The sequence below is a fragment of the Eubalaena glacialis genome, chromosome 14 (genome assembly GCF_028564815.1).
Source record: "Eubalaena glacialis isolate mEubGla1 chromosome 14, mEubGla1.1.hap2.+ XY, whole genome shotgun sequence".
Classification (NCBI taxonomy): domain Eukaryota; kingdom Metazoa; phylum Chordata; class Mammalia; order Artiodactyla; family Balaenidae; genus Eubalaena; species Eubalaena glacialis.
Genome location: NC_083729.1, coordinates 23,218,640 through 23,241,353, shown reverse-complemented (window position 1 = coordinate 23,241,353; position 22,714 = coordinate 23,218,640). Strand labels below are relative to the sequence as shown.

Sequence of the window (22,714 nt, the reverse complement as noted above, 5' to 3'; positions counted from 1 at the left end):
CCCCTGGGAGAGTGGCAGCGGCTCCTCAGGCACAGGCCAAAGGCTGCCTCTGCCGCCCCGTCTCTGGAGACATTACCACAGCCACTATGGGCTCCCCAGCGTTGAGCAGACACCAGCACCTGTCCCTTCCCAGCTGGGACCCGGGGCTGCCCTGAGCTCCCCTCATTACCCACAGGCTGGTCCAGGAAAGGTGGGAGAGAAGCCCACCAGGGAGCAGGGATCTTCCTCGCCCAGGTAAATACGTGAGGTGCCTGCACCATCTCCCTGCTCCTCCCCCCACCCCAGCGCCTCTCCCCTTTGCGTCACCTTCCCAGGCCACCGCCCCCCCAGACAACAGGCCCCCGCATACTAGATGCCCGCCGAGGTGAGGGCCACCAGGGAGCGGGTGGGGGTCACGTGCTCCACCATGGCCCCCAGGGACCGGCTGGCCGCCCTCTGGATGAACTTGCTGGTGTTCCCCATCTTCTGGAGCAGGCAGCGGGCGATCTCTTCAGCCTCCTGGTCCATATTCTTCTTCAAGGCCTGGAAGAGTTCTCCCAGGGTGCTGATGGCCAGGCGGGACACCTTGGAGCGGAGGTTGGTGACCTTGGAGAGAGATGGGAGGGGGACCCTGCAAGACTGCTGGGCCTTGCCAAGGGCTCCAGCACATACAAAGCAGGAGCCCTGCACCACCCTCCCGCAGCCTTCACCCTCACCCGGGCCTAGGCCTCGCCAGGCTAGAAACGGAAACCCTGCAGCTGCTCTGGGAAAAACAGTCCCGTTTTAAAGAAACACTATTACTGTTGCTATCATCATAATTATCAATTCTATTATTATCATTATCATCTGAAATTTGTGCAACACTTAGTCTTGAAAACACAATTATTTAATTGGACCTTCACAAGGCCCCCCACTGGAACAGTCTGTTCCCAAGGGCACGGGTCATGGCCTCCACTTGTGATAAGATACATCTTACTGCCCCTCTGAGCCCAGCCTAGGCCAAGCTCTAGCCCCACAGGAGAAAGAATTTGGGAAATGTTACAATTGCCCAGAAGTTAGAGATCTGGCCCAGAACACTCCATCCCTCCTGAGGCATCCTAAGTACAGAGGACAATGCAGGGCTGTGACAGATGGGCACATAAGATTCTGATTGTTTCAATACCCAGAGATTAGAAATAAGGAAACCCCAGGCCTCAGTTTTCCAATCTGAGAAATGGGTGGCTAGCTCCTGCTCCAGTGGCTGAGGGCTGAGAAATAGGCAGGGATGCCCATGTTCCAGGGAGCCGTGGGCCCCTCCGTGGCTGCTGTGTGACCCACACTGAGCAACAGCACCAGGGAAGGGGGACTGGCTGGGGGTCAAGCAGAGTACACAGGACACAGGAGGCCTCACCTCTCCAGTCACGGCCAAGGACACGTCGTGCAGCCTTCCAGCGAGGACCTCCGAGTGACAGGCCGCCAGGCGCTGGATGCTCACCAGGCCCTTCTCCTTCATCTGCCTGAGAAGCAAGTCCAGGCCCTGTCACAGGCAGTGGGGATGGGAGGAGCCCCCTCCCTCTGCAGACCAGGGCATCCACATCACCAGCACCTCCACCGCAGCGCGGAGGGATTCAATGGCCTCGGTGGCAGGGTGTGCTGGTGTAACACCCAGGCTGAAATCCTAACTGTCACGTGCAAGCCATTCTACAGGGCCCGTGGCCCATCCCCACCCAGGATGGAAGCCCACCCCAGAGCCCGGGCCTACGCCAGACACAAAGCCAGCACCTTCAAGAGAAGGCAGTTGCACATGAGGACTGAAGACAAGGAGGCTTTCCTGCAAACGTTCTGGACCCCAAGTCATCGCTCTGCTCACAACTAAGACTGTGTGTGGGAGGAACACGGGAGCAGACTGAACTTGACTTAGAAAAATGAAGGGCTGTGACCTTCCTCAGGCCCCCAAGAAAGCGCCACGGAGTCAGATCGTACTTTCTAGGGCCGGCTCTGGTGCGTCATAGAGCAGTGCACAGGGCAGGCGCAGGTGGCCAGACCCACAGGCACTCTCCCTCACGCCTCCTCCACGGGACCAGGGCCTGCAGTGGGGGAGGCGCGGGGCGGCGGCGGGAGCACAGGGAGTGTTTCCTCACCAGTCGCTACGGTCCAGGCACTGCAGGGCATCCACCAGCCCCAGCTCCGGGTTCGAGAAAGGCCTTAACTCCTTAAAAGCCCGAAGATCCGTCTCCTCCTCCTCTTCTTCCCACTCAGGAGACCCCAGAGTAAGCACCGCAGGTAAGGAGTGAGCTGCACTCACAGAGAAGGAAAGGAGCAGGCGGGTGTTACCCAGAGGACCTGCGACCTGCACAGCGCCGAGCCCACCTTAGGGCAGCACGCAGGGAGAAGGGACCCGCGAGGGTGAGAAGCCAGGGCCTGGGCTGCACTCCCTGGGGAGCCACAGACACCACCTAACTCCTACCCCTGGTTGACAGTTTCTATCCCTACCATCGCCAATCTGATTCTTATAAACAAACTGGCCTGTGATAGGCTCTTGATGTCATGTGACCAAGCCCACCACGCTGGTGACGCACCCACAATCCTGCCCTGTCTGTGGCTCGAGGTGAGGCCAGCAAGTCTGTCAAGGAATGACTCCCCTGCTCTAACATCATCCCCAGCCAGGAGCCTGTGTTACGGCTTCTCCTCCTCCTCCTTCCCTCCGACTCTCCATCCTTTTGTGAAGCCACCCAAGACAGGGAAGTGGCCCAAAGGCAGCCAGCGGGAGGAAGCAGGGGACAGTGAAGGCACCGACGAGACAATTAGCTGACACTTGAGTGGTCAGGATGTGGCCACACTTGCAGGGACTGACAATAAGCAAGGATGTTGTTTAAAAATCAGATCACGTTTTCTAGGCTCTCCTTCCTTGGGGACAGATGCCAGAATCATAAAATTCTAGAACAGGAAGGACGTTTGGAGGCTTCCATCCGGTCCAATGCTCAAATCACAGAGCTGAGGCACCAGAGGCCCACAGAGGCTGGGGACGCCCACAGTGCCTCAGTTCCTCCATCAACAGGGCCTGAACTGGAATCCAGAGCTCTCACTTCCTGCCTAGTTTTCTTCAGAGGTTCATCTTTACATGACTTTCACTATGGCCTATCTAGGAGGTCCTGGGTAAATCTGAATTGGGGCAGTCCTTTATTTAAAACCAAGAAAAAAAAGAACTCATTCCTGGATTCTCCTCTCAGCTTTGCCATTGGATCAAGATTCATTAGCCAGAGTCTTAGTCCCTATGGGCCATCATCACCTTGAGAGACCTTGGGTGACCTTGAGTCTCTGTTGTCTATAAAATGAGTGGCTTAGGTTAGATAGCTCAGTATTTCCCAAGTATCAACCATTCAGTTACCAATTTCATGATTTTTCTGCTATATCTCTAAATTACTTGTACTTTATTTACATGGTACTTTTCTTCAAATCAACCCACTTTTCAAATCCTAAATAAGTTTATTTTAAAGGGAAATTTATGTCACTACCATGATTGGTAAATGATTATTTGTCATGGTATACGATAAATATGTACAGTAAAAGAACATTATAAACTCCAGCTATAAAAGGACAGTCAGCTTCTGATGCCTCAAGCTGGGAGAAGGATCTCTTTGTTTAAAAAGGAGATTCACAAGTCTTAGAGAGGTGCTAAAAACTAGCACCAGATTAAGACTTTCTACTTGATGGAATCAAAAGGATAGAAAGAGACTAGAAAAGGGAGGTCAGTCAATATTATTTCTAGCACCAAAATGATGCTCTATTCTACCAACAATGTCCACATTTAAAGAAACTCTGAACCAGGTTGGTTGTTTTCAAATGTTCTTTACTAGCAAAATCTTTTCAAATGAAATCCCACTTGGAGCCCCAGTATTCAAAAAGGGGAGGCAAAATAGACACTCCTCTGGTAGAATGGGGACAGGGCCTCCCCTTGTCCCTTGGCACCTTCCTGAGTGTCCCATAGAACCTTCAGGTCCTCAGATCCCAGTCTGCCACCAGCCCTGTCCAGCCCTGACATTTTATGAGGCCACAAGCAAGAACCCAGGGTCTTCCCAGAAGCCTTTTTTCCTCTTCCTGGTGTTTCCAGCTACTTCCATGGAGGCTGCTTCCCAGCATCTGTGGTCCTGGTGCACTGGTGAGTCCTCTAGGACATGTCACGCAGGCTGGGCACACCCGTCCAGCCATCCACAATTCCCGTTACAACACCCTGGGTTCCCAGCCTGGCCCACAGATACTTTTGACTTCCAGACACTGTTCCTCTCTTTGGCAAGGTGACCACCCCAGGCTGCCCCCTCCTCTGACATGGGCAACTGGCAGAAGCAGAGCAGCAGAAGTCACCCTCGCCACACCCCAAAGCACCCCAAGACAGCATAGCGAGGGGGACACGTGCCCCCCAACCAGTTGGTCTAGGTCCCACCTGAAGCATGGCGGGCAAAGCTGAGCTCCTGCTTGCTGACCGGGATGCTGGGCAGTGAGGCCCGGTTGGCCCGCTTCTTCAGGATGACGCCGATGTTGTTTCTGCAGGGGCTGCTCAGCCCAGTGGGCACAGAGAGGGTCCCACTGCCCCGGAGGGTAAGGAGGCCTGTGGAGGCAGAGAAAGTCCGAGGACAGAGCTGGTCCTGCCTGTCCCCCGGCCCCAGAGTCCCCCTTTGGAAATGGGCCCATCAGTGAGCTACAAGACAGCAGACGTGGCTCCCTGTCCCGTCTCAGGACGGAGAGGGTGGGAGGCGTGGACAGCCTCTCTTTTGGCCCAGGTGTTGGCCAAGAAGTCTCCCCAGCCTGAGGGAGCCTTCCCGAGCACCCAGTACCTTCCTTCATCAAGGTCCTCCGGGAGCCCAGGCTCTGGGAAGCAAGCTCCCTCTCCCTCTCCCTCTCCGGCTCCTTCACTCTCCGGACCAACTCCATCTCCTTCATCTGCTTCAGCCGCATCTTCTCCCGGGCAGACCTGGCAATGGTGACCTGGATCCGGTACAAGATCAAGGCAAACTCCATCACCTTGGGGACCCAACTGTGCTTTCTATACCTTCTTCATTCATTCCATCATCAGGAATGTGAGTGGCTCCTGTGTGCTGATTGCTGTTCCGAGAATGAACAAAAGGTCAAAGGCCTTGCTCCCCATGAGCCACACGGAGTGGGGAGATGACAGCAAACAGACAGCCTCTAATATCAGGCAACATGCACCGGAAGGCAAGTAAGGGACACAGGGTGACGGGGCTTCTGTTTCAGGTAGGGAGACCCAGAGGGACTCCCAGAGGCGGTGAAATTGAAGCAGAGACATAAATGAAGTGAGGAACAGGCCCTGAGGCTGAACTGCACTGGACGTGGCTGGGAGTCCTGCCTGGACTGGGCGTGGCTGGGAGCCACTGGGCGTGGCTGGGAGTCCTGAGGAGGACACAGGCAGGAGCGCCTTGAGTCAGAGGACAGGCAGGACACAAGTCGCAGGTGGCAGGGATGGGGCAGGAGCCACAGCGCACCGGGCCCTGTGGTCCATGGTGGGGACTTGGGCTTTTCCTCTGGAGGACACAGCAAACCACTGGAGGTTTTGAGCAGAAGAGTGATGTGATCTGATTCTTCTTTTTCTTTTTCTTTTTTTTGGCTGGATGGGGGGGTATTCTCTAAGTGTTGTTTTTAATAACTTTTTATTTTGAAATAATTTAAGACTCACAAGAAGTTGCACAAATAGAACAAAGGGTTCCCATGAGGTGGGACTTGGGCTAGGATAGCAGGAATAAAGACGGTAGAATGGCTAGATTCTGGGCATGTTTCAAAAGTAGAGCCCACAGCTTTGGCTGATATATGAGGTGTGGGATGAGAGAGAAAGACAGAAGGCAGGGATGGGCCCAAGATTTGGGGCCGGAGCAGCTGGAAGGCTGGAGTTGCCTTTTACTGCCATTCATGGAGAGGGGACACTGGGAAAAGGAGGTTTTGCGGGGGTAAGAGTTCAACAGTTAAGTCTTGGACGAGGTAAGTTTGAGATATAATTAGAGACCTAAACGGAGACGTTGAGTATCAGTTCTATATAAACATAGTCATATAATTTAACAGCTACTGGAGATTGGGGAAAGTCTGGGCTGGAGAGGGAGATTTGGGAGTCCTCAGCATAGAGGTGGTACCTAATGCCATGGGCTGGATCAAGTCACAGGGGTCAGTATAAATACATAAGACGCTAGAGGTCTGAGCCCTGGGGGCTCCAGCACGTAGAGGTCAGGAAGACGAGAAGGCGGCAGCAAAAATGGACCAGGAAGGAGCTAACTTTGATGTAGTCAGAGAAGCAAGAAAGAAGCCATCCCTCACCTCCGTCCCTCAGTGGGGAATTCAAGAAGGATGAGCCACAAAAGCTGGAGATGGGTCAAGCTGGAAGAGCACTGAGATGTGCTGCACATGGGAAGGTGGTCTCATTGATGCCTCAATGGGGGCAGTTTCAGCGGGGCTGGCGGGGACTAAGCCCAACTGGCCTGCACTCAGGAGAGGACGAGTAGAGAGACACGGCAATATTTTTCTTTGGTTTGGTTTGGTTTTAAGATGAGAGAGGAAACAGAGAGCTAGGATGCTGGTGGGAATGATCCAATTTCAAGAAGAACATTGTTGATGCAGGAGAAGGACAAGTGCTGGAGCTGGAATATTAGATGGATTGAGCTAGAACAGTAGGAGAAGGTGGTGAGTGAATGGGGTGCTTGAAGTTGAGAAGTGACGGTGGTGAAGTTGTTTGCAGTGCCAAGGTCTACAGTATGACCATGGGAGTGAGTGGCTAAGGTGGGGTGGAGGATGAGATCATTTCATGGCCCTGAATTGTTCTTCCTTTGTCTCATGGTCCGCCACCCTCGTTGGAGTGGGAGGATGTGGTGCCTAGACCTTATCAGCATCACTGGATCCCATAGTATATGCATATAGCAGGCTTTCAAGATATGTTTATTGCACCCTTATACCTCTGTTTCAAATAATGACCATAACAGTGACTCTCCACGTTTCACTAAATTCATCCAGACTAGAATCTGGATGAATCATCTGGATCAAGGTCACCTTAGAAGTCCAAGGTATTTGTCAGCCTGTCAAGCACAGGCCTTTGGCTGATCTGCTTCTGAGTCAGCTGCCTCTGGGTTGCTATCTTGGGTGTTGGTTCAAATTACTAGGCTTGGTTCACCTAAGCCCCTCTGCACTCTCCCCCATATCCTACTTGCTTCTGAACCACATGTGACCTCCTTCTGCCCTCCCTTCTTCCCTCATCCCCACCCCTCAGCTCCCCACTGTACTCTTCCCTTCACCTAGTCTCCCTCACCTCCATCCTTCTTCTCCTCTCTTCTTTCTCTTCTTTTCTCCAGCCTTCACCCCAAACCCATCTACAGGCTCTGGCCTCAAGTACTAGGGGCAGCTGCCTCGGGGCTCTTCCTTGCTTTCCTCAAGCTGGTCCCACACTTACATATTTCAGAAACATGTGTGTGTTCAGCCAGTGGTCCACTCTGACCCCAGCTTCCTCTTCCCCTCGCTTTCCAGGTACCTTGGTGCCACTTTCCTTCTGGTCCTCTTCTTTTAGCAAGGGTTGGGTTTCTTTGGCATGGCTGAAGGAGAAGGCTGTCAGAGTAGGAGCAGACTGAGATGAAGGCAGGGCAGGCTTCTCAGGGGCAGCAGACCTGTCTCTGACGGGCAGGACCAAAGGTTTTGGCTCTGAGGAGTAGAGAACAAGAATGGAGCTGAGGACACCCAGCACCCAGGAACAGCAGCCATCCCTTTGGGGCTGAGGCTCTATGACCCTGTGGTTGGTGTGACATTTTCCTGCCTAAGCCCCTCACCCTCAGTTCTTCTGCCCAACGCTTCCTTGCTGGAGAAAGACACAGGTTAAATCTACTCTACAGGGCGGCACTGGCACGTATAGAACAGGCCGCCCGAGGACCAACACCCTCCTCCTTTCATCCCTCTATCCATTCATTCAACTAGTATTGCACACCTTATTCTAAGACTGGGGGTGGGGGATGTGGGGAGGGAGGAGGGAGGAGGCTGGGCAGGAAATAGGGGCAGATCGGTTATCTAAGAGTTTTAAGATATTTCCTGAGAATGTAAGTCTGTTTTAACTGGGAGGTGTGTACTTCAGAAAGAGGAAAAATAAAATGAGCCCACTGACTGTTATATACCACCATGCTCCTATCTGAGACTATGACACAGCATGAAGGGCCCAGAGAACTAATGCCAGTCCAGGGCTCTCATTTTACAGACAGGAAAGCTGAGACCCAGTGACCTTCAGGAGCTCTTACGATTGATAAAATACAAATTCATTTCCAAATGACATCAAATCCATAGTATCTCTTTGTCATTCTATATTTTCCCAATTAATGGCTTCAAAGAGCACATTTCTGGTAATAGAGACAGTGTGCGGGTAGGTTCATTCGTTTTCTTTTTTTTTTTTTTAATTAATTAATTTATTTATTTATTTTTGGCTGTGTTGGGTCTTCGTTTCTGTGCGAGGGCTTTCTTCAGTTGCGGCGAGCGGGGGCCACTCTTCATCGCGGTGCGCGGGCCTCTCACTGTCGCGGCCTCTCCCGTTGCGGAGTACAGGCTCCAGACGCGCAGGCTCAGTAGTTGTGGCTCACGGGCTTAGTTGCTCCATGGCATGTGGGATCTTCCTAGACCAGGGCTCGAACCCGCGTCCCCTGCATTGGCAGGCGGATTCTCAACCACTGCGCCACCAGGGAAGCCCCATTCATTTTCTTTTAATGAAAGAAATGTTAACCAGGTTCTCCTGCTCACAAAGTTTGGAGTTCACTGTCCTTGAGCAAACTTGCAAATCAGGGGTCCTCTGGAATGGGGGTCACCATCTGGGGCTGCCTGAGGCTGAAAAGGGTATTTTTTTTTCTTTTTTTTTTTTTTAATATTTATTTATTTATTTGGCCGCATCTGGTCTTAGTTGCGGCACGCGGGATCCTCCTTGTGGCATGCGGGCTTCTCTCTAGTTGTGGTGCACAGGCTCAGTAGTTGTGACGTGAGGGCTCTCTAGTTGTGGCATGTGGGCTCCAGAGCACATGGGCTCAGTAGTTGTGGCACGTGGGCTTAGTTGCCCCGCGACATGTGGGATCTTAGTTCCCTGACTAGGGATCAAGCCCATGTCCCCTGCATTGGAAGGCGGATTCTTAACCACTGGACCACCAGGGAAGTCCCAGAAAGGGTGTGTTGAGTCTGGGGATCCGGCAGGGCTCCCGGATCACCCCAGATCTCTGCCCGGCCCACACCTTCTGCCAAAGATCCCTCCTGGGAGAAGGATCCAGGGCCGAGGGGGAGGAGGGGCGAAGCCTCCATCTGCCCAGAAGTAAGGTAGGACTGAGGGTCCAGGTGTCCAGATGCCAGCTGACCAGGGCAGGGACTGCGGAAAAGCCACAAGATTGGGGGAAGCCCTCAGCTTCAGACAATACCACGTGAGCCCCTACTACGTGCCAGACATGGTCCCCAAATTGGGCAATGTTGTTCCCAGCCGACAGCTGGAGGGTCAGAAAGCCCCTTAAGGACTTTGCCACTTTGTAGCCCCTTCTCACCTATGCCTCCAAGAGACACCCTAGAAAGCCTTGTCCAAGCAGCCTGGCCCCTGTCCCCTGGGGGCCTGGTTCTCAAGCAGCAAGCTGGTGAGGCAGACAAGGGAGTAGCTACAGGCTCGTGTCCCCTGGCCCAAAGCCCCATTCCAGTGCTCTCAGGGTAGCTCTTAAGGGACACTGGGTGCCAGCGTGCGCCACACCAGACTGCCCCAGCTACCCCGCAGCAGCCCAGCCGGGGAGAGGGGGAGATGCAGCCACCACAGAGGTTTCTGTGCCAGGCCTGCCTCTCGGGCCCAGCTGAGCATCTTAACCCTGGGGCCTCTTGGGCAGCAGCCTCCCCCTGGCTAACTGACCCACCTGCTGAGCTGATTACAGAGTAACCTGCTGGGAAGCTAGACAAGAGTCCACCCCCTCCTGCCGGTCAGCACAGCAGCTGCCTCTAGCCCCCCGACGCCTGCGGCCCAGGCTCAGGGTGCTCCGCCCAGGTCCCCTCCCCCAACCTTCCATCCTCTCCACAAACTAGGTCATCAGGCTGGAGAGCCTCCCTGGGCCTCGGCCACCTGCCTCACTGCCAGCCCGGGTTAGCTCTATTCCCCTGATGCTGAAACCTTCCGGGATGGGCTGACTAAGGCGTTGTGGGATGTGGTTTAATTTCTCACTCTGTCTGGAGAGGAATCCTCTATTCACTTAGAACCGCGCAGGGGCAGCAGACACATGATGGGTCAGAAGCGCCAGCTTTGGAGCCGTGAGGACCTGCGTGCAAATGTATCAAGGCTGCTTTCTGTGCCCTGAGGCCAGGCAGAAGGTCCAGCTTCAGTTTAACCCCTTCCTCTGTCAAATGGGGACAGCGCCGTCTCTCTCAGCTGGATGTTCATGAAGCGACTTGCGCTGGTGGAGGGCGGCACGGAGCAGGGGCCACCGTCCGTGGCACCAGGGTGACTTCTGCTTCCCTGTCTGTGAAATGAGGGACTTGAGTCTGACAGCACCCAGGTCTCCTCTGGGCCTAATTCTGATCCCATGATCCAGCCCAGGAACCAGAGAGTCAAAAAACACATGGGGGTGTGCACGGCGAGTACATACCCAGAGATCTGGGGGTCTTCTCCCGAGGCCCACTCTCCTGAACAAATCTTAAAAGAATGGGGGAGAAAAAAGCACCCATGAGAGATGGCAAGCAAGAGCTCCTGCTGTGAGGAACCCAGGCTAGCTCCAGGAGGGGGCAAGGTCCGAGGGGGGAACACAGCCGAGGGAGCCATGGGTGGCCCTGTAAAGAGGCTCCTGGCCAGGGCTTCAAAGCCTCAGGAGATGCAGTCCCTTCCACAAACTTGAGGGCAGGCTGACCGGCAGACCAGGCCAGGCCAGCCTCAGTGTCCAGACACAGCTCTGAGCCCTATTTTCCAGAGGCACGGCCCATCCATTCCCCAGGAAGCCAGCCTCTACATGAAACTGCTCAGTCCAAAAGGGAGCCCCGTCCCCTGCTCTGTCCGCAGGAGAGTGGCTGGAGCAGATGAGGATAAATCTCCTTCCAGCTCAGAGCAGACTGAGTTCAAGTCCTCCAAACTGCCCCCACTCCATGAGAGCTCGGGGATCCCCCCACCCTTGCTCCTCAGGGTCTAGAGGGATTGACCCCCTTTGCTGCTGATGGGAAATCACCACTGTTTTGTAACAGAGGTTCAATCCCAAACTAAGCACAGGAAAGGAAGATGGGGTATTTCCGGCACTGGTTTTAGCGGGAATACAGCATCACTAAGACAGATGGCAATCCCTGCCTTCATGGGGCTTACATTCCTGTGAAGACCAGCTATACATCATCCAACATGGATTTTTCTCTTCTCATGGGGAAATGCATAGACAGCAGAACCCCCTGGGGGGCCGACAGGGTAACAAGTCGCAACGAAAGGACTGGAACACAACATCCTGTGCTCTGGCCTCAGAGGATTCACTCAGCGGAATGACCCAGGCCGGGGTGGCTAGAGGACAGACAGTAGGAGAGCCCATTTCCGTGCCTGCCCAGATCCAGGGGCCCCTATCCGAGGGGTCTGTGGAGGTCAGGGGACCCGAGGTCTACAGGAGGGGCAGAGCTTCAGGGTGGGCCTGAACCAGCCAAGACTCAGAGTTGCTGCCTGGAACACGCACAGCCTCTTGGATCTGGACATACACGGAGGGGCTGTGTGTTTTGGAGCCAGTAGGCAAACACCCCAGGGCACCCAGCCTAGGGAGCCCATCCACTGCGTCTTCGCCATTGGAACCCACCACTGCGCAGGAGCACTAACAGGTTTGGGGGGCAGAGGTGGAGCTGGGAAACCCCTGTGGTTGCCCCTGGCTGCCTGAGGTGGGCACGGGGCACCGAAACCCTGGGGCTGCTTCCTTCCCCCAGGCCTGGCCGCATCCTGCTCCTGGCCCACAGCTTTGCCCCTTTGGCCTCAAGCTGGAGGTTGCTTTTCTGCCCCCTCTAAGCAGAGGATGTGGCCTCAGAGCACGTGGCTTTGCCTCCTTCAAGCCATGGACCTTGGGAAACCTCTCGCCTTCCCTTCTCTAGAGACCCATCAGCAGAAAGGACAGAGGCCAAGGCTGCCCACACCCACCAGAGCCTCTGCCTTTCTCCACATGATGTTCCAGCTCCTCCCCCATCTTCCGAATGCACGGAAACCCCACCACCGGCTGAGGTGGACCCACCAGGCCCCACGAGAAGGGGGGGAACAGCAAAGCTCTACCTGCAGCAAGAGCCCCTCCCTGTGCCAGGCCAGACGTTTAAGCATCCGCCAGTGTCCCTGGGCAACACAAGCTGAGCCCATCCACGAGTGGCCACGCCACCGCCCCAAACCTGCCTCTCCTCCCAATTCCCTGTCCCCGTGAAGGTGCCACCATCTGTCCAGCTGTTGAAGCCAGTAGCTCTGGCGTGGTCCTCGGCTCCCCGCCCCCGTGGTCCCACAGCAAGCCAGTCACCAGGCACGCCCCACTCCTTCACCTGTCGAGCCCCTCTGCGTGCTAACCACCTGGGACCACGGCCTCCGTCCTGCTCAGGTGCCCATGGCTCCTCCCTCAGATCCCTGCAGCAGCCCCCGAATCAGCAGGTACAGCCCATGCCACTCTGTGGTTGCCAGAGTGGTCTTCCTAAATCAGATCTGATGTCACTTCCATACCACAAAGCCTGCGGTGGCAACTCACTGCTTCAGGATAAAGCTCATCCTCCTCATTTTAGCACACGGGCCCTTCAGCCCTGCTTACCTCACCCACCTGTCACACACAGATACAGATGCTGCTGGAAAACTCCTGGCAGCTCCCTGAATGCCTCAGTCACTCCTCCTTCCTGACTCTCCCTTTTCTCCAGCTCACAAACTCTCCCTCAGCCTTCAAAACTCAGCTCAGGCCTCGCCTCCTCCAGCCTGATTGAGATCATTTTCCACTGCGCTTCCCAGAACGAGGGGCAGCCTTCTATCTTAACACTTACCTCACTGGACTTTGAGTCAACGGTTTACTAGTAAATATCTCTCGTGAGCTCCTGGAACACAGAGACTGTCTTGTTTGGCTTTGCTTTCACAGCACCTGGCACAATGCCTGACACAGAGTGGCGCTCAATAGCTTTTAAGTGAGTAAATGGATGCATGGATGCATGGCTGGATGGAAGGATGGATGAAATGGAAATGGAGGCTCCCTCCCAGCCATTTGTTAGCCTCACAGAGGCAATGGAGAGAAATCCATGTCACAACCAGACAGCAAATGGGCAGATACTTATTGTGTGACTAACCCATGGCAGGTACCAAGCTTGACACCATGGGAGCCACAGAGATTTCCAGATATGGCCCCTGCCTTGTAGTGCTCCAAGTTAAAGAATAGAAATGAGTTTTAGGGCTTCCCTGGTGGCGCAGTGGTTGAGAATCTGCCTGCCAATGCAGGGGACACGGGTTCGAGCCCTGGTCTGGGAAGATCCCACATGCCGCGGAGCAACTGGGCCCGTGAGCCACAATTGCTGAGCCTGCGCGTCTGGAGCCTGTGCTCCACCACAAGAGAGGCCGCGATAGTGAGAGGCCCGCGCACCGCGATGAAGAGTGGCCCCCGCTTGCCGCAACTAGAGAAAGCCCTCGCACAGAAACGAAGACCCAACACAGCCAAAAATAAATAAAGAAAGAAAGAAAGAAAGAAATGAGGTTGAAATAAACGTTGAGCAAATCAGTGGGCGGGAGGCAGTCAGGCAGTGCACAGCTTGTGGACAGGGCTGAGAAGGCACTTCCCTTCCCCGCTCCCCTGCGGAGGCCAGGGAAGACCTGAGAGTGGGGGCAGATGTGGAGCTGGGGCTTGAAAAATGTAGGAACTGATCGGCGGGCCAAGGGGGAAAGGCTCATGTTGGGGCTGCAGAGAGGTGCCATCCAGGGCTCGGCACAGGCGTTGGGAAGGGTGGGTAGGAGCCTGTAGAGCAGCACAGGAGGAAGTGTGGAGTGGTGGGCTGGGACACGCTGAATGTCTGGCCAGGGAGACTCATCTTTAAGATGCTGGCACCAGGAAGTCCATAAAGGTGAGATGCATGGAAGAGGTGTATTCAGGGGGTGGATGAAAACACGAGATTAGGATGGAGCGCCCAGGGCTGCAAGGAGACCGGGTGGGAGCTATGGGGGGAGGTCAAAAGGGAGCCAGTAAGTACAAACTGAGAGGAAAGGCAGGGGCAAGACGGGGGTGGTAGCTTTTGTATTTTCTCTTACTGTTCAAGAAAGACCTAATGGGATGTGGCAATCTGTTGGGAACAGGAAGCAATAGGAGCAAAAGTCAAAGATGATGCTGAAATTGGAAGATCAAAGGGAACACCTGCACCTTGGTGGAAATCGGGAGGTTGTAGGAGGGAGGCAGTTTGGGGAAACATGAGGTGCTCTGTCCATGATGCCGTGACGGTGGCACATCCTCCCTCCCTGCCTCTGACGCTGGATCTGCATCAGCCATGAGGACCCTGAGGATGCTCAACAGGAGGATGGAAGCACAGAGCTTGACTCTGGGGAGACCTCAGGGTAAGAGCAGGGGATGCGGAAGTCACCCATCCCCCATGATCTTGGAAGCCACTGTACAGATAAGATCCCAGGGGAGAACAAGGAGGTGGGGGGCAAAGGGCTCTGGAACAAATTTAAGAAATGATGAAAGAAGGTACACAGGAGGCTGCCTGGAAGGTCGAGAAGCAGGTTTAAAGTCAGGAAGATGAGGAAGAAGAGTCCAAGGGCATCAACAGCTCAGATGGTGCAAAAAAGTCAAGAGCAGTAGGATGGGAGGGAGGGTCACTTATCTGGGGCCAGAGAGTCATGAGAGCCACCAAGAACTCTCAGAGGGGAGGGAGAGGAGGGTGTCTGAGCAGGAAAGGAGGAGGCAGTGTCGATGGGGAGGAGGGAGGTCGACGGCGAAATCAGGCAGAGAGCTCAAACCCAGGAGCGGGTCCACAATGGGTTCCCACACTCCACCAGGGGTGGGAAAGATGTGGACACGCCTACAGTCAGAAGGGAAGACAGCGTGGGAGACAGAGGGAGAGGAGACGCTTGAAAGAAATAGGTACAGCCGACCCCAAATAAAGCGCACGCTCTCTCTCTCTCTCTCTCTCTCTCTCACACACACACACACACACACACACACACAGAGTCACTCCAGCCGTCTGGCCTGACCACAGGGATGTCTTTGGCCATGTGGAGAGGACCCTCTGTCCCACTTACAAGCCATAAGTCCAGATTCATTACAACACAGAGATCCTCTACCCGCTGATTCCCAGCCTTTTGGGGGTATGAAGACCCCTTTTTAAGTCCAAAAGTTTTGTGGACTCCCCCCCATATACACAGACACGATAATATTTGTATTTTTAGTGTCCATTAATTAAGAAAATATCAATACATCGATCGTCACAAAGAGCTACCATGAATTCAATAGAGCTTTAAAATAATTTGTATTTTATTCATCACTGCAGCAACCACACACACAGGACACTGGTAGAAGACAGAGGCCGAGACATTGTTAATTAAGCCCATACACCCCTCCTGCTGGAGTCAAGGGTCAGAGCTGTGACCATGCCAGGTCTGAAGCTCACAGTGGAGGACCTTGCCCCTCACACGCCCGGCCCCCAGAGTTCTGCCCTGGCGTGGAGGCTTAGCCATAGGGAGCCCAAGCGGATCTTGGGGGGTAGAGGAGAGAGGACTGCAAGGTACTTTTGACTTAGCGCTGCTTACCGTGTGGTGGCAAGCCTCAGGCCCATGAGGACGTCCTGGCCTGGAGGCAAGAGGCTGGGAAGGGAGCCAGGCGTGCAGGAGGAGGTCCTGGCGGGCACCCTGTCCTTTGGGATGGGCGGGATCACAACGCCCCCCTGGGACTTGTGCATCTTCTCGTCACTGCAGTGCAGGTACTGCTGGGAGACCTGCACCTGGGAGCGGAGGTGGAGGAGGGGTCTGGTCCATGAAACATTCCACTCTGGATGCTCACCTCGCAGGCACCTCACACAGAGCGGTCCCTTCTATCAGCAGCCACCCAGGCAGAAGTGCTGGCAAGTATCCTCTGTTTCTCTTTCCAGCCACACAACCCTGGGACCCCCAGGTTCATTGTTTCCTTACCATTTTAGGCAAGAAGGGAATCCCCTCATTCCTACTCCAACCCCTTTTGTTATTGTTATTATTTGTTTTTCTGTTCTCATTTCAGAAAATCCTAGAACGTCAGGGCTGAAAGGGATCCTCAAAAACATCTGGTCCAATTCCCTCTTTTTAGTGCAAACTGGGGCCCAGAGAGGGGAGTGACTTGCCCAAGGTCACACAACCAGTGAGGGGCAGAGTGAAAACCAGAACCCAAATCTCCGGAGTCCCAGCCCAGCGTTCTTTCCCCTCTGCCACAGTTCCTTGCCAAAAATGGGGAGGGTCAGAAGCATGAGGAATTCTGGAACATTTAGATCAAAGATGGCTTGGGAACCACCAAGTGTAAGACAGGTGGTCACACAGCCTCTGCTCAGGAGGACTGGGCTCGGTACCTCTGGGGCAACTCCCAAGCCAGAGAAGACGCCTCCAGAGAAGCTCAGGGCTTGGGAACAGGGGTTGGTAAAGGATAGAAAGAAAAACAGAAGGGCAGGGAAGCAAGACTCAGAGCAGTCCAACCGCCTTACCTCCTGGGCACCGGGTCTCAGCTCCTGGGGTCCCTGATGGCTCCTGGGTGGGTCCAGGCCTTTGTCCTTGGCTCTGCAGGCCTCCGGGGTGGTGGGGATGCTCTGGATGGGAGGCATCGGCCTGGGCACCCTCAGCAGCCTCTGAGAGGCGGCCCGGGGGATGGCGGTCCTCAGGGGAATTCCTTTGGGGACTCCCTCAGGATCCAGAGAAGCTGTATGGGGTGGGAACGGGGAGTAGGTTAGTCCCAGGAGTGCGGGGAGTGGGGTTAATTGTGATGCTGGCAACAGGGCTTTATGTCCTGGGGCAGCTGAGATGGAGAGATGAGGGGGCAGATCCGCCCCCAGCTCTACCCGCACCACTAGACTCTGCTGAGTGTCCTTTCCTACTCCTGTAAAATTTGGTAGAAAGTGTCAATCAAAGTTACCTATTTAAAATTCAGAGGCAGGTTGGGTAGAAAGGGAAACGAAGTCAGTACTGAATTAGGAGCGAGGACGGCAGGTTCTAGTCCTTGTGTCCCTCTGTAAACCACTGGGTGGCGTTAAGCATAGCCGGTGGGAGTGGGAGGAAGAATATAGTCAGATTTGTGTTCAAAAAGAACTCTGCAGTGAAGAGTAGAAGGGGGCGAGGGTGAGAATGGGGAGGCAGGTTGGGAGCTACTGCAGAGGCCCCGGTGGGAGATGGCGTTCCAGGGAGGAGGTGGAGGGTGTAGAGAGAGGGTGCTTGGCGGGTGCCCCCTGACTAGCCCAGCTGCCAGCTGGACACCTGCCGATCCTCACAGCCCAGGTGGCCGGTGGACAGGCCCAGGGCTCACCTCGGGGAGATGCTGCCAAGCCCTCCAAGAGTCTCCTTGTCTTGAGCTTGTCCTTAATCTGAGTGGTGTCCCTGGCCACACGGTTGGCCTCCGACTCCAGCGCGGGAAGTGGCACCAGGGGCTGGGGGCCCAGCGACAGGGCCCCGAGCTTCGTGGGATGGCCATTCCTGGCCTGCCAGCCCTTCAGGGAAGCATCCAGCTTGAGGCTGCCGGGGTCCCCACGTCCACTCAAAAGCTGCGACGGCTTTTCTAGCAGGACGCTCAGTACTGGCTGGAGGGAGGCTGAGGGAAGCAGAGACCAGAGCTGCGGTGCTAGAGGAGCCCAGGCCCTGAAGCCAGGGACCGCAGCCCTGCCTTCCCGGGGCTCCTAGGAGAGCCCCACCTCCCTGTTCCTGCGGGTCCCCTCCGTACAACTCCATCCCCCGAGGCACAGGATTGAAAGGACCCACCTAAAACCAAAGGGCATTTTCAGTAGGGGCCAAAGTAAAAATAATACCTGCCGGTAGCTTGAGGACACAGCCAGGCATCTAAACACACCCGTCTCCTCCCTCCAGGACGAGGCCCAAGCTCTGCTCCGTGGTCACTGGCCCTGACTGGGCAGCTGTCAGGTGGAATCCCCCATCTCTGCCCAAAGGCCCCAGAGAGGCTGCCCTGGGCACTCGAAGACCATTTGATGTGACCAAGTCACTAGGCCCAGTCCCCCAGTCTCACCTTTTCCAAAAGTCTTTGGGCTGGAGTCACTGCTTCCCCCCGGGAGTGTGTGGGGCCCAGCACTGGTCCAAGGGATGCTCCCACAGTACACAGCCACCGGAGCCAGAACCTTGGCTGGGGACAGAAGCACAGGGAGAGCGGCATCTTAGAGTCCACTGCGGCCAGGACTGAGGACAGACTGCCCCGGGCTCTCTGCAGCCCGTCCCCCAAAGCAGAGCCTGACCCTCAGATGGGGGCTTGCCAGACAGGGCACCATGATCCCCACCAGAGCCCACTCTTCCCCGCCCTCTCGCCCTGACTTCTTCCCCCAGCTTGGCTCCAAACCCCTCCCCCCATTACACCTTCTCAGCCTCCTTCATGGGCTCCCCAGGTGCTCTGCCCTGAGCACTGCGGCCTGTTTCCTGAACTGCTCAGGCATTCCCGATTCTCCACACTCCTCCCAAGGGGTCGCCAGGCGCCTGCTCCAAGCCCTCCAGGGAGAAGTGGCCCTCCACCTCACAAGCACCCATTCTCTCCAGGGCAGGCCCTCTGATCCCCTCACTCTGCAGAGGAGACAGGCCCACACAGCCGGCTCCCAGTGGCAGCGCCAGGCCTGGGACCAAGTCTCCCGCCACAGAGCTGGCCACACTGTTCCCACTCTCCTGCCTTGTCAGCTGAGGAAACGGGGCCAGCCGGTGCTCCTGGAGGCCCCACTCCTGTATCCTCTGCCCATCTCCATCTTCCCACCACAGAAGACCACAGTCAGCCCCTCAGTCAGCCCACCAGCTCAGAGAGCGGAGGCAAAGCTCAGGCTGTGGAGGCCAGAGCCAGGCCAGGGAGCCCCCTGACGGACTGCTGAGCAGGGAGGGCCCACAGACAGCCTGGCCCGGATGGAAAAGCCCGGCAGCCCAGCCACATCCCCAGGATGAGACCCTGGGAGTATCCGAGGAAGAACCCCACCCCCTCATGACTTCCCTAGATGCCCCTTACCTGGGGGGACAGCATCACGGGTGCCCATGCCCTGGGTGGAGAAGGCACCTGGGAGGTTGTCTGGAGGGAGCAGCTACTTTCTGGGCCGTGAGTACGATCCTCAGGCATCCAGAGGGCCCCAACCTGTAACATCCAGGGACCTAGGATGGGGAGAGGCAGAAAGAAGTCAGTACAAATCACAAACACTTTTTAAACCACTTCGCGGGAAGCCCACCAGGAGTTAAAGCATTCTTATAGTGAAGAAATCTGCCGCTAAACCAAAGGACGTTTCTTTTTTAACATTTGGACTCTCTTGGATGCTTCAAAATTTCCAGGTCCCCAGGCTGCATGACTGTAGGCAGAGTTCATTGTGAAGAGTGTCAGTGAAACCCATGAACCCGCCTTTGCTCGTGGACAACTCAGGGTCTTGGGGAAGGTGGAGTTTATCAAGGGGGAGTCTGACACTTTGTTTCCCCATCAGTTTCTACTTTCCTCATTACTCTGCCAGCTGCCCTGGAAGCTCACCCTGAGTGTCAAGCTTTGTGACCCCACTTATCATGCAGGTACGCGGTAGGGCCTCCCTGGAGACCAGCTCTCCAGTTTTCTCTCTGGCACACCAGTCTCCATCTGTACCAAGTTCCTGGCCCTTGTTCTCACTTTGTTGACCAAGCCAACCGCAGACCCTCTCAGCCATCTCACTGTCCTGTACTGACCACTTGAGCACGCCAAGCCTCTTCCCAGCCTCCCTCAACCCCCCTCAACCCTCTGGGGTCAGTCATCTTCTCCTGCCCTTGACCTGACTTCATTCTTTTTCCATGTGATAAGGGTCTCGCCGCAGACACTGTGACTTCACATAATTTTCTAAGTTCTCTGCTGAGATAATAGTGACCCATTTTCACCCTGACAGGCAGGGAGGTGAACGGCCAGAGCTGATCAGTGATAAAATCAGGGGCAAAGGCCACATCTCCCAAATCTCCCAATTTCTACTCAAGAGTAGGTCCCTCGAGATATCATCTGGGGACAGGGCAGGATGCAATGCCAACTTCCTTTTGCTGAGCAACAAATCCCAACCCAGGGACTGAGAAAACCTGCCTTCCATCTGGAAGCCAGCCCGCCACGTCCCCACCCAGGGCTCAGAAGGCCGCGCAGCTCCTAGCAACCCTCCTCGCCAAACAGTGGCTCCAGCCCAGCCCAGCCCAGCCAGCCCGGCCCCAGCCCAGCCTTTGCCTGGTCTCGCTGATTACAGCCTCAAGCCACTCGGGTTCTCTGTCTGAGGAGAATTTTCCTCACGATCAGGGGAGAAGGCAACCCCCTGTCTGCTGACAACGGGGATAGGGATTTGGCCACATGGTAGTGACAAGCTGTCAGGAATAGCTGAGGGACACGGCACTTCTCCCGAGCAACGTGGAGGGAGGTTCTGCTCCACGCCTCCCAACACCCCACCCCTCGCCCCACTGAGCGAGAGACTCAAGACACTGGCAAGGTGGCTGCTTTGGGCAAAGCCCAGAAGGAACATTCCTGGGGGGGGACAGACCTTCCACGGCTGAATTAAAGCAAACCAGCTGGAGTCCAGGCTTTGGGGGCAGGGAGGGCTGCAGGCCACACAGACACCTGCTACCCATTCCTAACCAGAGCGCAGACTTTCTGTGCGAATTACATGTGGAAAAGCGATATTTAGCTACAGCCCTTGTTCTCAACCTCAGCCGCAGATCAGAGTCTCCTGGAACTGATTAAAATGACACATTCCAAGGCCTCACCCCAGGCCCCAGCTGAAGTCGAGTTTTCTAGGGAGCAGCCACAAGGGTCTGTTTGGGGTTTTTTGTTTCATTTTTTTCTTAACTTCTGAGTGACTCTGATGTTCAAACAGGATTGAGAACCACTGGGCTATAGTTCAGATTCCCTTTATATTAAGATACCAGCCCTGTTTCTGACCTCAGGCTGCCAAAGTGGATGTTGCTGCTCGGTCTCCCCAGAGTGATCACGTCCAGGAGGCTAAAGAGAAGATGTGGAGCTGCCTTAGAGTGCAGATACGTAAGGTTCAGCGGTACCTTCTGAGCAAGACTGCCCTCCACCTGACTCCCCACAGACTCCCTGGCGGACCAAGACAGCCCAGGTTCCTCCGTTCCCTGAGGGACACCAGCAGTACAGAAGGGAAACCTGGGTCCGCTCCATAGCTCGCCCAGGCAACCCCATCGGCAGAGCCCCTTTTAGGCCTGCCCGCCTCTTGCATCCACACCTTTGACCCCTCGGGCCCTCAGGGTCTATATGCAGGGCCTCCTCAGTGCCTGCCCATGGGGAGGTGCCCACAGCTGTGTACGGACAGCCATGTCTTATGTGAGAGCAGTGGGTGCCACCTCCCCAGGACCTGGTGGGAACTTAAAGATCTATGTCCAAACTATAAAAACCAGGATCAGAAATTCCATTCCAAATGTGGACAAAGCTTTCGGGTTTGGCATGGACAGTACTTAGTGCTGACCCCTGAGGCACAATTCACTGAACCCCCATTTGACCTGGCACTGTCCTGGGCACCAAGGAGTGTGTCCCCTGTTGGAAGAGCCAGCCCCTGACCTAAAGGGCTAACAGCCAGGGGGTTCTGGGGACCAGGGTTCCGTCCTCACCCCAGAAGTTCTGGATCACCCAAGATGGCTGGCTCCTCCACCCTCGGCCTTGGCGTCCACACCCAGGGAGAGGGGTGGCCCGAGGTAACTGACCGTTGCCTACTCCTTCCACTAAAGCAATGGCTAAAGAGGTTCCATGGTGACCAACACCACAGGAATGAAGAAAGGCGACAGAAGGGACTCAGGTTTCAGGTGGAAAGGAAACAAACACAGACTGTCCCGGGAAAGAATGTCGGCCCCAAAGACAAAATCCCCACCGCCCTGTGCCTGGCACAGCCCTCAGGGAGCCAGTGCCCCACTCCGGGTCCACCTTGCTCTCAAGGGAGCTGGGCAGAGTCTGGTCCTCACATGAACAGCCCTCGGCAGGAGGCCAGCATCTGAGTAGGGAGGAGAGATCAGAGCAGGGGGACTGGGGAGGGGGTCGGTTCCCAATCCTGGGATGTGGGTTCCAGTAAGTCAGAGAGCGCATCTGCTCAGATGTGTTTGGTGGGAACAATAGTGCCATGTCCAGGCGAGGAGAGAGAGAGAGGAAGGCAAGATGGCCGAGTTACCATACCTAGTATTTGAACCCGAAATATGTGCCCCACTGAAATACTCTCTGAAGAGGGGTCCCAGGTGTAGGCAGCCCTCCCACCCCACAGACCTGCCCCAGCCTGCCTGCCCCTGAATGCCCACCTCGGGACACCTGGAACTCTGCTTTGAGGTTGACATAGCTAGGTTGGAACCCTGCCCTGCCGCTCTTTTTTTTTTTTAATATTTATTTATTTATTTATCTGGTTGCACTAGGTCTTAGTTGTGGAAGGGGGGCTCCTTAGTTGTGGCACATGTGCTCCTTAGTTGCGGCCAGCGGGCTCCTTAGTTGTGGCATGTGAACTCTTAGTTGCAGCATGCATGTGGGATCTAGTTCCCTGCATTGGGAGCACGAAGTCTTAACCACTGCGCCACCAGGGAAGTCCCCTGCCCTGCCCCTCTTGAATTAACTTGGGAAGGTTATTTAATTCCTCTGAGCTTTGGTTTCTTCAT

At 55.3% G+C, this 22,714-nt stretch overlaps 1 protein-coding gene across 3 annotated transcripts in view; it reads right to left on the bottom strand.

Annotated features, from left to right (window-relative positions):
* TOGARAM2 (TOG array regulator of axonemal microtubules 2) overlaps window positions 1-19,122 on the bottom strand; it is a 41,542-nt gene extending 22,420 nt beyond the window's left edge. The window contains exons 1-12 of one of the 3 annotated variants that reach the window (XM_061211353.1): window positions 19,095-19,122; window positions 18,126-18,239; window positions 17,415-17,696; window positions 16,603-16,814; window positions 15,686-15,876; window positions 10,578-10,624; window positions 7,478-7,644; window positions 4,791-4,968; window positions 4,400-4,564; window positions 2,100-2,253; window positions 1,370-1,475; window positions 350-585 (exon numbers count right to left, since the gene is read on the bottom strand). In XM_061211353.1, coding sequence (XP_061067336.1) covers window positions 350-585; window positions 1,370-1,475; window positions 2,100-2,253; window positions 4,400-4,564; window positions 4,791-4,968; window positions 7,478-7,644; window positions 10,578-10,624; window positions 15,686-15,876; window positions 16,603-16,814; window positions 17,415-17,696; window positions 18,126-18,239; window positions 19,095-19,122 — 1,880 coding nt within the window. The remainder of the gene's footprint in view (window positions 1-349; window positions 586-1,369; window positions 1,476-2,099; window positions 2,254-4,399; window positions 4,565-4,790; window positions 4,969-7,477; window positions 7,645-10,577; window positions 10,625-15,685; window positions 15,877-16,602; window positions 16,815-17,414; window positions 17,697-18,125; window positions 18,240-19,094) is intronic. The other 2 variants (XM_061211354.1, XM_061211355.1) reach the window with 2 other exon arrangements.
* Window positions 19,123-22,714: the final 3,592 nt, after the last annotated feature.